General features: G+C 44.9%; 1 protein-coding gene across 1 annotated transcript in view; it reads right to left on the bottom strand.

The window, feature by feature from the left end:
* The window catches only part of LSAMP (limbic system associated membrane protein), a 1,028,143-nt gene extending 1,016,326 nt beyond the window's left edge, over positions 1-11,817 (bottom strand). Inside the window, exon 1 of the mRNA XM_062571880.1 lies at positions 11,454-11,817. Coding sequence (XP_062427864.1) covers positions 11,454-11,520 — 67 coding nt within the window. The 5' untranslated portion in view covers positions 11,521-11,817. The remainder of the gene's footprint in view (positions 1-11,453) is intronic.
* Between the last annotated feature and the right edge of the window lie 420 nt (positions 11,818-12,237).

Raw genomic sequence — 12,237 nt, 5'->3', positions numbered from 1 at the left:
CCCACCCTGCTAGGGGGCATGGAGTACCTGAGCTAATAAGCTGCAATGAACTCTGGGTCTGCATCCATGGCACAAATAATCTATAGTCAGGAATACCCCAATTATCTATTCTAGCTCTTCCACTCATGCTGCATTGCCTTATGTCTTTTACTTCTGGAAGTCCAACAAAAGTCACTGTCAATTCAGGCTGTTCTGTTTCCAAAAAAGCATTAAACTGAACCACTAACAACACCCATTAAGCTTTCACTCTTCAGTTCCTGTCTTGAGGGAGATAAGAGCAAACCAGATGGCTGATTTTCCCTGCTCCAATCACCTTGGTCATCTTCAACCATCATGCTGCATCTCTGTCTCCCTTGTCAGCTCAGCTTCCTTTAGATCACAGGTGGTTGCTTTGGGCCTCGGCTCCTGCAACATGACAGGAATGCTACCAGTTCAATCACATCAGCTTCTGAGCTTGGAGGGACTAGTCCTCTATTAAGTTATTTTGAGAAGTGAGATAAAGAAAGGTCAAAGGATATATACGTATCATATGGTCATAGTGCAAAACCTGTCAGAGCCTAACACAGCTGACAAGACAGAATCACAGTTACAGATGTTGGGATTTCATCCTGTTGAGTGTCTAAGAGGCCTCCCTCTACCTACCTATCAGGCAAATGAGAACCAAAAGCCTGTTAAAAGAAAATGGAGAAGGCAGGGGGGAAAGGCTTGGGAGCTGAGCTGTTGATAACCAGGATTTCGTTTCTGTTAACAGAGCATACTCTATAGAGAAGACTTCCTTGTGAGCCTGTTTTGTGCCAATATCTGCCTCACAGCAGAAATAATACAGGGGAAGAAAGCAAAATGTTTTAAAGAATATGGTTCTTTGTTAGACTGGAAAAATTAGCTGTGGTTCAGAAATTAATGATGGCATAAAAATCTATTAAGGCATCTAGACTGTCTCTCGAGGGACCTTTTTCAAGCTTGAAGTGAACAGATTATCCTCCAGGGCTCTGCCTAGCCAAACTTCAGATATCCCAAATGACAGCGATTCCACCACATCCCTTAACTAGGCTATTTTACTATCCAATCTCTTCCTTTCCCTTAGGTGTATTTTCTCTCCTGCCAATTCTTTTCCTCTTCCCTCCTCCAAATTTTCAACCATGAGAACTCCTTCCAGCTCTCAGTCCAACACTAGGCAATTCTTCATACCTTCCCAGTACGCCTAGATCATTAGCATAGCTCCTTTTTAGTCATTTAGCCAAATAGCTATATATTTAGCTCTCACAAGCATTCCTCATAAGTCAGTCCCTCCAGCCCCTTAATCATTTTCATTGCAATCCTCTGAATTCCCTCTAATTTTGTTTACATCTTTCTGGAATTGGAGTGCCCGGAACCAAGTGCTATAAACAAACAACAGCTTGTTATCTGGCTAGACTGTAATTCCAGTGATCAGAGCGTGAGTCTTGCACATGCCATGCACACACTCTCTGGACCAGGCACATCATTGTCACAAGATGGAAGTCCTGTACCACGCACATTCGCTTTCCAGAGACATGACTTGGGCCTCTTTCAAGGAAATCTGACCCCAAACAGAAGGGGACTTGGGGGAGGGGGGAGGGTAGAGGACAAGGGGAAGCTTTTTGGGAACTTACGACACATGTTGGAATGACTTTGCTCCACTATTTTTCCAGTTTTATAATCCCTAGTCTGTCCAGAAAAGGTCACAAGCCAACCTGAATGAACATACCCATTACCTAACACAAGCAGAAGCCACCACCTGCAACCCTTCCCTGTGATGCATACTCCTCAGCCTGCATTCCCATCAGGTTGTGGCAGGCCCCAGTCAAAGTGTTGCTGACTTTGGAGCTAAGGCAAGGCCAGCAAGAAGGCAAGGCCGGTAACAGTGATTTCCCTGAGTATTTTCCTCAGCAAGTGCATCAGACTGCTTGGTCAAGAGGGCTATGACCACTGCAGTCTTTGTTGGCTGCATTAAAAACCCTCTGCTGAGCCAGTATTAGCAGGAAGAGGTCAGAGCTAATATCCCAGGGAGATGACCTGGGTGATCCAGCCCTGAGGATGCTCTTTCAGTTGTCTGTAGACAAGGCAGACATCAGCCACTGGCTGCACTCAGGTTACATTTTCAAGTTTTTCTGCATACCTATAAAGGCCACAATTTTTGGAACTTTGTTTTAGATTATAGTGAGACTTCAATGTAATCTTATGACAGAAGATAATGCACTGGGCGTCTGGGCAATCTGTGGGATATGGGAGGCACCCAGGAGAGGTAGCAGCAGTGCAAAAAAGGCTTTTCTAGAGAACAGTCCTCACAAGTTTTCACCTGTAACAGCTTCAAAGCCTCTTCCCACGTACCATCCCCAGGACTTCATGAACCTCAAAGCCAGCATTCTAAGGATGGATCCCCGCTCTCTGCCAAAGACAGCAGGAGACTGAGGTCTTCTGTCTCTGCAGCACCTTTCACATTACCATTCCTCTGTTACAGCATCTCAAGCAGCACCTCAAATTAAGGCAACTTGTTGTTGTTTTTATTTTTTCTTTTTTCCTTCACTTTTTGTGGAAGTTAAGTCAGAGGGGAAGAGAGACAGAAAGAGACCAAAAACTCTTCAGGTTCAGCAGGGGACAAGCAGAATTTACAAGCAAGGGCCATAACAGCTCCCTTGAAGCCTGGAGGAAAGCCTGCAGCTACAAAGCTTCACATCAGGACAGAGCAAGGCCAGCCAGAACGGCCTTTTCTCCCTTTCCTGTATGCACACAGCAGACAAGAGAAGGAAGACGACTGTACTGCTGACCTTAGCTATTGGTCCCTTCGGGGCAATGCCACAGCTCATTTACCTCATGCTGCAGCCTGAATTTGATTTTTTTTTTAATATATATTATTAGCAGCTCAATCTGTTGCAGCTCTCTAGCTGCTGTATCACAAACAAACCAGTCACCAGTAGGTATCTAGGATAGTCAGAAACTGAGAAGGGAGTCTATATCCTCACTTTTACTTCCCTGGTGTTCTCCTCCTTCCCTCTCTTTGTAGACCAAGCAATAGACAGCTCTTACACCAGTGTAACTACTTTTATTGAGATTTTTTTTCTCACGTCTTGCATTACTGATAAAGACCTTACACTAGTATTGATACAAGCAAAGACTCTCCTAGTCTAACCATTTCCTGTTCCTTACAGAAAGCATCTAAAAGAAGAACAGAACCTTTCATAACAGCATGCCTGCAGCCAGGTCTATCTTACTATCTAGCCAGATCTATCTAACTTGTACTCGCCTAACTAAACCTGATATGTGACAAAACACAGCTACCCTAGACAGAGTCCTTGCTGTTGCAGTTAAACTGGCAAGACTGTTATTGCACATACCGTCAAAAGTACAGGTTTGCTAGTTTAAGTTGCATCCTGTCTAGGAATACTTTGCTGATACAGTACCCTAGCACAGCTATACAAGCAAGGTTGGCTCAGTCAGGCTGTACTATTTTCAAGCATGTTGATCTAATTAAAATGGTGCAGCCTGCATGTGCAAGAAAGCCTCATTTTCTCCTCCTCTTTTTTTCTTTTTCTTTTTTTTTTTTTTTTTTTTTTTTTTGCGTGTGTTTTTGTTTTTGTTTTTTTGTTGTTGTTGTTCTTAGGCACTCTACTATGGAAGTGAAGGAGCCAAATATGTCCTTTCCACTCTCTGCACTGCATTTCCTGCATAGATGACTGAAGCACAACTAAGTTACTACCTTACATTGAGGCATCGGAAAGATGAGAAGGGGCAGCCAAGCCACGGTAAGAGCTCTGTCTCATTGGCAATAATCTCCTACCATGTCAAGACAGAATGCAAATCTGCTATGAATAATGGTCACTCCCAAAGCAGACACAGCTTCATAGATATCTCTATCAGAAATCGTGCTACATTCACCCACTGAACTAACATTTCACAGCATCTGCCTTGCACAAAATACAACTCTGAACCAGATTTGTTAACATAGCAGAGGCATCTTTACCATTTGATTTGTGCACTTTCTGTAATATACAGACATTCAAACATATATTTGTGTGTTTGTATTCCCATACACACACACACACACACATATATCCCCTATCATCTTTTGTTTCTTATGTGCATCTTCCCAAAAGCCAAAGAAGAGATATTAAGTGGGCTCTGGTCACTTGATGCACAGATCACATATACAAGCATGAATAAAACTGGATGTGGAGGCAATTAGAGGAAAGACAATAGCATAAGTCTAAGTACATTTACACATCAAAAACCCCCCCACAGATGCTGATTGGAATATCCCCCCCCCCCCAGCCTCCTTGCTGGGGTCAAATCCTAACCTGCAAATGCCTCTTTTTTTCAGACATTTAACTGTATATCCACATGGTCAGCTTCATTGACACCCACACAAGTAGAAGCCAGGTAATTCAGTGCACCGAGCACAAGGTTAACAGTCAGAAAGACCCTTGCTCTCACTCGCAGCGTGGCTTTGGGCCAACTGCTGAGGGCCAAGTGCAGCCAGGCTCCCAGCAGGTGCAGCAGCCAGAGGGCACACAGAAGACTATTAATAGTTATTGGCCCAGCAGGTTGTAAGGACTAATTGGTTTCAGCCTGCAACTCACCATCAGTACAAGTGCTAAGGGGCAGAGGGGCTGGGAGGAGCTGTGATTATGCACTCGCATTGCATACGCGTATCCCAGTAGCGACATGCTAACATGCTATTGATTTCCTGGCTGGAAAAGTCTCCGGCCTTCCATTTGTCTCCTTGTTCCCTCCCTCTTCCTACTGCTTGTGCTCTGGAGGTCACACATACCCCACTCCAAATAATCAAGACACCATCATGAGAAAAGGCAAAGCAGTCTCCCTCTTTGAGGGAGAGGGCCACTAAACCTGGAAAGAATGATGAAACCTGTTTCCCACAGTCAGGCAGAAGCAGATCCTAAACAAAAGAGTTGGTTTCAAAAACAAGCCCTCAGAGGAGGTTTTTTCAGATGCTTTGAGTGATCTAGGAACCTCAAAAACTCAGATTGTGAACCCACACCTGCTGTTATACTCCTCTTCGTTTGAAGTCAAAATCATTCCTCTGAAGTCTACCTTCTAACACTAACACCTTTTCTTTTTCTTTTTTTTTTTCTTTTTTTTTTTTTTTGGAGGGGGGGGGACAATTTGTCCTAACTCGGAATGTATATGCTTGCCTTCCTCCCAAAACCATCTCCTCTGAGAGATATCATTCAAATCCAGTACTTTTACAGCAGAAAAAGAGAGCAAAACCCTGTGCTGTGCTGATGGGTGACTGAATAGGCAGATATAGCATAAGGGGCTCTTTCCCATCATACAGAATTTTCCCAAGAATTTTTAAGCAGCACCAGAGCTGGCCAGAAAGCCACTTCACTGTGAATCCCTGTGAGCCTCAGCCAGTGAGAACACTCCTTTGGCTCACAGAAACGTAACCAACCTCCCCCCATACAGCTACTCCCTTTCCTTCCATGCAGATGAGCAGGGCAATGCCGCCCCCCCTTCTGCCTCACCTGCTGGGAGGAGCTCCCAAGAAAATACCACAGGTCCAGGTTGCTCAAGCCACAGCAGCATTGACACTCCAGCATCAACCACAATCCCAGATCCCATGGTCCTCCCTTTCACAGCCCCCAAGAGCACCACAGTGCAATAGTATATCACAGAATCAATCCTGGATTTCTCTTTTTTCATCCATTTCTGTAAGAATCATTAATTCCCAGCTTTTCTTCCAGAATTAATAATTCCTAACTTCTTCTTCCTTTCCACACCATCCTCAGGGATGTCCGTCTCCCCCAATACCAGGAGAGAGTTTAGTCTCACATGCGCACCCACACAATCTTCATCTTGCCCTTATCAGAGTGGGACAAGGAGGTCTGTACTGTGCTTGAAATTTTTCTCTTTACTCCAGATAAAATGGCAGCAGGGAGAGTATATCAGCTGTAAAAAACATTGCTGACCAAGTCTAACCAGCATGCAAAAATATGATGCATACTGCTTTTGAGAAATGTATACTGAAGAAGCAAAGATTAGTGCTTCCTCTATGGACTGTGGATCGCAACCAATGACCTCAGCTCATAGTCTTCCAGAAGAAAGCCTATCACCTATTCAAATCTGCTGAGAAGAGAAAGCTTCCCTTCTACTCACCCAATGTCACTTTCTGGTATCGAGTAATAGCAAACAGGGCAGTATGCAGCACCACAGCTCCCCAGCACTAGTACTGCCCCCATTCATTTCCCTGCCTCACCTGCTTCCCAGTGCACTCTAGTCTCTCAGGTCTCAGAGCACCTGGTGGCCACAGCTAGCCATGGGCTACACCACATTTGGACTCATTCCTAGAAAAATCACGCTTTACACAGAGGAAATCTGCTGAAGGATGGGGACAACCCATACTAGAAAGGCAAAGAACCTTAGAGGAGACATGGCCAACATAGGACAAGATCTGAACTTCTAAAGCATTGGCTCTGCTATTAACATAAGATGACAGATTAGATTAGAAAGAGCTCCATCGCTTGCAGGTCAAGATGGAGGTGCAAAGAATAACTCTTAAGCAACTCATCTCCCTCCTCAGACCACTAGCATATGCATGAGTACTCATGAAGAGGAGCTCTGACAAACATGGGGACTAAGGTACGTATTGCAAGACTAGTAAAACTCTCACATGAGAAGAGATCTCAGATACCAAAAGGTAAAGCAAACTTCTAGCTGTCATACTAAAGCCCTCTGAGCAGGCAGTGGATTGGTAAGATTTATAACACCTGGAGGAGACAGGTCATTACCATGTGGTAAATGTTAACTCAAATGGTCTACGAGTGTTGGGATGGGACTAGAAAAAACACTTGGGATGTCCTTTTAATGCTCCCTGTTTGCAAATAAAAAGCCTTCTCTGCTTTCCCCAACAAAAAAGAGTTTTGTTTTAGGTATCAAACTTCATCATCATTTAAGGGAACTTAAAGCAGCTGAGCGAGTTGCTACCTCATCAATATAGTCTGATATGGGAGGGTGTCCCTTGATTTATTAGGCAGAGTCAGCTGGAAACAGATAGGAAGAAAAGTATATTTCAAAGAGTGGGAAGACTTTTCTCTCCTGTCAGTGATGTCTAAACATTACCCTAACGCATCACAACCACCACACACTGTTAAACATATACCACACTGTCACTGTGTTCGCACACACACACACATTCCTGCTCCTCTCTCTGTTCTCCCCATCCATTCACAATATCAGCACAGAAATACTTGGGTCCATGCTTCCAACCATACAGATTGCGCAGACCTTACACATTAACAGATGCACCATTTTTCACATGCACATTGCCCACAAACATTAAAAAAACAAAACTCCAAAATACCTCAGGACTTTCCAGATAATATTTGTACTACACATCAACCTAAAGCATCCTTCTCTACTTATCCAAATGCTCTCATGATTTTTTTTCATTGGACTCATTTTTCACCTATGAATACCCTTGAACAGCTCAAAAATACATCAGAAATAAATGCCATCCATACTACGCAGACCAGTTCTGCATGTCCTTTCCTAAAGCATCTACTTCACTACACTGGCTGTCGAGACATATAAAGAAAAAGGGCACAACAGTCAATCTCTTGCAATTAATCAATGGGAGGGGAAAGGGGGATAAATAGGATAGGTTCGTTAGAACAGACTGGGGTTTCTTTTGATTTTTTTTTATTTTTTAAAATCAAATTGTCCCAACCTGTGCTCCCCCCCCCCAAAAAAAATTGCTGATTAGAAAGAGCTGTTATTTTTCAAAAGAGTTTGCTTAGAAGAATTTCCAATGTTCCTGTGTAAAGCAATGCTGGAGAAAAAAATACATTATATATATATATATATATATATAAAAAATATACATAATATATAATATATAATATATACATATATATATGTATGTGTGTATATATATATGTATGTGTATATATATGTATATACATATACATATATATATGTATATATATGTGGGTGTGTGTGTATACATATATATAAAAATAAAAACTTATCAAATTTTTCAATTTTTTTCAAAAAAAAGCTACTAGGAGAGTATCAGAGTAACTTTTCATATTGATAGCTAAGTTGATTTAGAGCTATAAGAGTTAAAAGCAAAAAAAAAAAAAAAAAGAAAAAAACACTTCTAAATAATCAAACCGTAAGTTTTCATACCCTAAATCATTTTGTTTCTCCTCCCCACCCCCAGGCACAGTTTCTTATTTGGGGAATAAAAATAACATTCAGCTTTTGAGTCTAATTCCAGAGCTGGATGATTATTGGAAGCTATTGGGCACACTAAGCTAAGCGAAGAATCCATGCAAGGGAACAGCTACAGCAGGTGCCTTGACAATCCCACCCGCCAGCAAAGCCAGGGTGGGTAGATACTTTTTCTCCTCCAGCCTACGCAGGGCAGGAAGGCCAGAGCACCATGCAGGAGGCAAACCACCCGGCCTCCGAGCCACCTGCCCCCGAACGAAGGGCTGGAAGAGCAGCAGCAGGGAAACACAGGAATCGTGAACCTCACAGCTGAGGAAAAGAGTGGTAAGGAAAGGTGAGGACTTTGAGCCCATAACTGAAGGGAAGGGGAGCCCTGCCCATCTCTATGCCCAGACAGGCAGGGGATAGGGAAGCGGTCGCCCGTGCCCTGGCACCAGAGCTGGGGAAGCAGCCTGCATTCCTCGCTTGGCACCACACAGCCCCGAGGTCTTCTGCCACCTCTGCTGCACCTCCTCCTCTGCGCTCCCCTCACTTGCTATTCAATCTCAGCTTAGCTGTGCCCAGCACTGCCAGCCCTGCTCCGGTCACCCCCTCTTCAGTGGCCGGTGCGAAAACAAAATAAGAGGAGGAACTCCTGCTGCACCCCCAAGTGGACAGCAAGGAAAAGGGGGAGAGGAGGTGGCACAGGCAAGTTTTAGATATCTTGAAAATGTGCAAGCTCAGCTGGCTACTTGTCTCTGGCAGGATGCGCACAGAAAACACTTGGAGACAGCCTGATGGGAGTCACTGCCTGTCAGATCCCTCCTGCAGTATTTTAGGGAAGGAGCTCCGTGCAGTCACACTCAGCAGCCTTACAGAAATGCTGGAAGTCTGTTACCCTTCTGTCAATGGAGTAACAGTTACTTTGCAATAAGTGTCGCTTCTTTTAAAGGCACAGCACTCTGCCACCCCCTTTTAACTCTCTCGGATACCTTCGGGCTTGTTTGTGACATGCCCTGCTCCTCCCATGCAGCCCCAGTATTCCTGCTTCCTCATCCTCTCACTCTCCAGGTTGGGGAGTGTAACCGTATTATCTCTGCCTTGCCAAAGGGTGCATGGTAAGATGGCCCTCAAAGGACTTTCCCCTATCCATGCTTTCAAAAATCAGGATAGATGCAGCTGATACAACTGGGGCAATAGTAACTCACTAGAACAGAAAGTAAAATTATAACAGCATCCAGGCCTGGTGTAAACTACAGTTACTAGAAGGGATTAAAACAGCTCCCAGTTGTGCTAGAATTGCAATCCTCTGGTCATAGTTCAGGGAAGGCTTGTGATTTAAGAGCACTGTGTGGAGCAAAAACCATCAGCTTTTGAAAGGAAATAACCATCAGTGAGAGAGGTGGCATGCAGCATCAGTGCAAGCTGCTAGTGTCCATCTTCATTGCTAGGTCTGTGCCTATTCCTCCTGAGCAGGGGGAAGTTCACAGCAAGCTACAGAACTTCACTGCTGATACCAGCTACTTGCATTGTGCAAGTCCTCCTCTCACCCCTGCACATCCCGTGTGCTGGGAAATTCCTTCTCCCCCCACCCCGTCAGAAACAGACCCTTCACAGAAAGGAAGTCAGCTGGAAGGCATTGGTGCCAGCTTTGCAATCCAGTGTTCAGAAAATGCTAGTTTGAGAGAAAAATATGTGACAAGGAAAGCATGTGCATGCAACCTCAAGACAGAAGAGGGGAGGCTGTGTGAAAGGGAGCACTCAGTAAATGTGACAAACAGGGAGAACATGAGGGATTTTGGAGTTAGTGCATGCAGCAATGACAGGAAGAGAGAGTCTGCAACAGAAAGCATGTGTGTGCCAAGCAGCATGCCTGCACGGGAATTTGCTTAGTAGAGGAAAAGAAAGGGCTGGTGCATGTGAAACTGCATAAAAGTATGAGCAAGGAAGAAGTGAGGGTGCTGTGACAGGGCACGTCTGCATGCACTGCCCTCATGCACTACCACATGCACAAGAAAGTGCAAGAGAAAAGCTGTGTGTGCACGTAGCAAAGGCAGGCAAAGCGAGGCACCCCGAGTGCATAGCTCACTGAATGCAGACACTGCGAGACATAGAGCAGGCCAGATAGGTGGATATATAAATAAAGAATATATAGATACTCTGCATGCGTGTGCGCGCCTTAGCGCATGCACACATGTGCATGCACACACGCTTACAAGAGCAGTGCAGTAGGACAGGCAAGAGGTTTATACGTGCAAGCAAACACCAACGCTAGTGACTGGGATGGAGAAAGCACACAGGAGAAAGCTGGAGGGAGGGAGAGATGAGCACTCCAGGAACTGCATGTGTGAGGGAGCTAGAACAGTGTGTGCCACAGCGAGTTTATTCATTTTTAATGTTATATTCATAGGAGAGTGTGTGTGTGTGCGCACGCACAAGACCATGGGCATGTGTGAATGTGTGCAGATCATACACAAGCTGCAAGTTAGGGGGGGCATGACTATATGTGCAATGTGATGTGTATACATGCAGCATGGGATCCATTAACCCTTTACTCCTGTTTAGAGAAAGCATCTCAAAACCAGCTATCATGTCTGGCATCACTTCAAACTAAATCCCATACTAACACTTGGCTCTTAAAGCAAGAAACCCAGCTGGCAATTCTCCACCGAACCAAAACCCCATACTAAAATTTCATTCTCCTGCCTTTGCCTCCCCCGCTCTTTTTTTCTGGTGGAAGAACAACATAGTATTTTTGCATACAGACCGAAAGACAGAGGTTCCCCTACCCCCCCCCCAAAAAAAAAAAAAATAAAAACAAAACAAAAAAAAAAAGAGAGAGAAACTTAACACTAATATCTTCAGGAGGGTGAAGAATTCAAGAGCGTCAGTACTTGTGACCCAAAGTACTGAGGGCTGTGGATGGAGGGTATACCCATCTTCACCCACTCTTCTTTCCTTTACAAATTTTCCAGTCGTACCCCCACACACACCCCCGCAGCTCCCCCTCTGCAAAAGCATAAATACAGCAGCAAAGTCAGTCACATGCAGTGCCCTCTAACCATTGGATTCACCAGCAGCGATCTCTCCTTGGCTTATTTCCGGACGGGCGGGAGGTTTGGGGGGGGTGGGGGGAAGAGAGCAAAGGAGAGAAGAATTTAAATAGACCCAGCTTGCAGCTCCATGTTTCAAGCCAGCCTCAGTCCATCAGTCTCAATTCATGTGAAGGGGTTTGAGGAGGTTGCGAGAGCGAACTCGGCACATACCTTGCAAGGAGAAGAGGGACAGGAAGAATCCCAGCACCCAGATACTGTGCAGCCAGTAGGTCCTCATGCTTCCAAACTCTCACTCGCCCCGCTTCCTCTGCCTTTTCCTCCGGCTCTTTCCTTCTCTATTTCTTTATTATTATTTTCCTCCCTTCAAATAAGATGGGATTGCGTGTCTCCCTTCAGTCCCCTTGGGCTCTGCTCTACCAGCTCTGACAATCCGAGCGCAGCGACAGCTGACCCACGGTGGCCGGATTCCCAAATAACCTCCCGCTCTCCCCCTCCAGGGTTGGAGAAAGAGGGGGGGCCAGGTTAGATGCTCGCCGTAGCCTGCGCTGGCTGTAAACACAGAGAATCTCCCTGTCTCTCGCTCCTGCAGCTCCAACTAAATGCGACTGTACTTAAACAAGCAATGCCTTATAGGGCAGTGCTCAGAGCAGAAGAGATCCCACCTCTGCCACCTAGTGTTGCAAGCCAGATCATTTAGTTTTATATACATTTATATATATATTTTTATATATATATATATATATAAAAAATATAGAAATATGGCTCTCTCTCTCTCATTCCTCTGCAAACGTATCTTTTGGATCACAGGTCTATGAACCGTGCTGGGCTCAGGCTTCCCTCAGGCTCCAACTTCCACGGGGAAGTTGCTCAGTGAAAGAGGACTGCATTCCCCATTGAGGCAACAACAGCAAGCGAAAAAAGCAGCAACGGGGCAGATATGATTTTTCGATAGAGTTCTGCCCGGCGAATTCTGAAGCAAGGGTCTCCCTTATGC

This window comes from Rhea pennata, chromosome 1 (assembly GCF_028389875.1).
Source record: "Rhea pennata isolate bPtePen1 chromosome 1, bPtePen1.pri, whole genome shotgun sequence".
Taxonomy (NCBI): domain Eukaryota; kingdom Metazoa; phylum Chordata; class Aves; order Rheiformes; family Rheidae; genus Rhea; species Rhea pennata.
The sequence above is the reverse complement of the archived record's forward strand: the minus strand, read 5'-3'. Positions and strand labels throughout refer to the sequence as shown.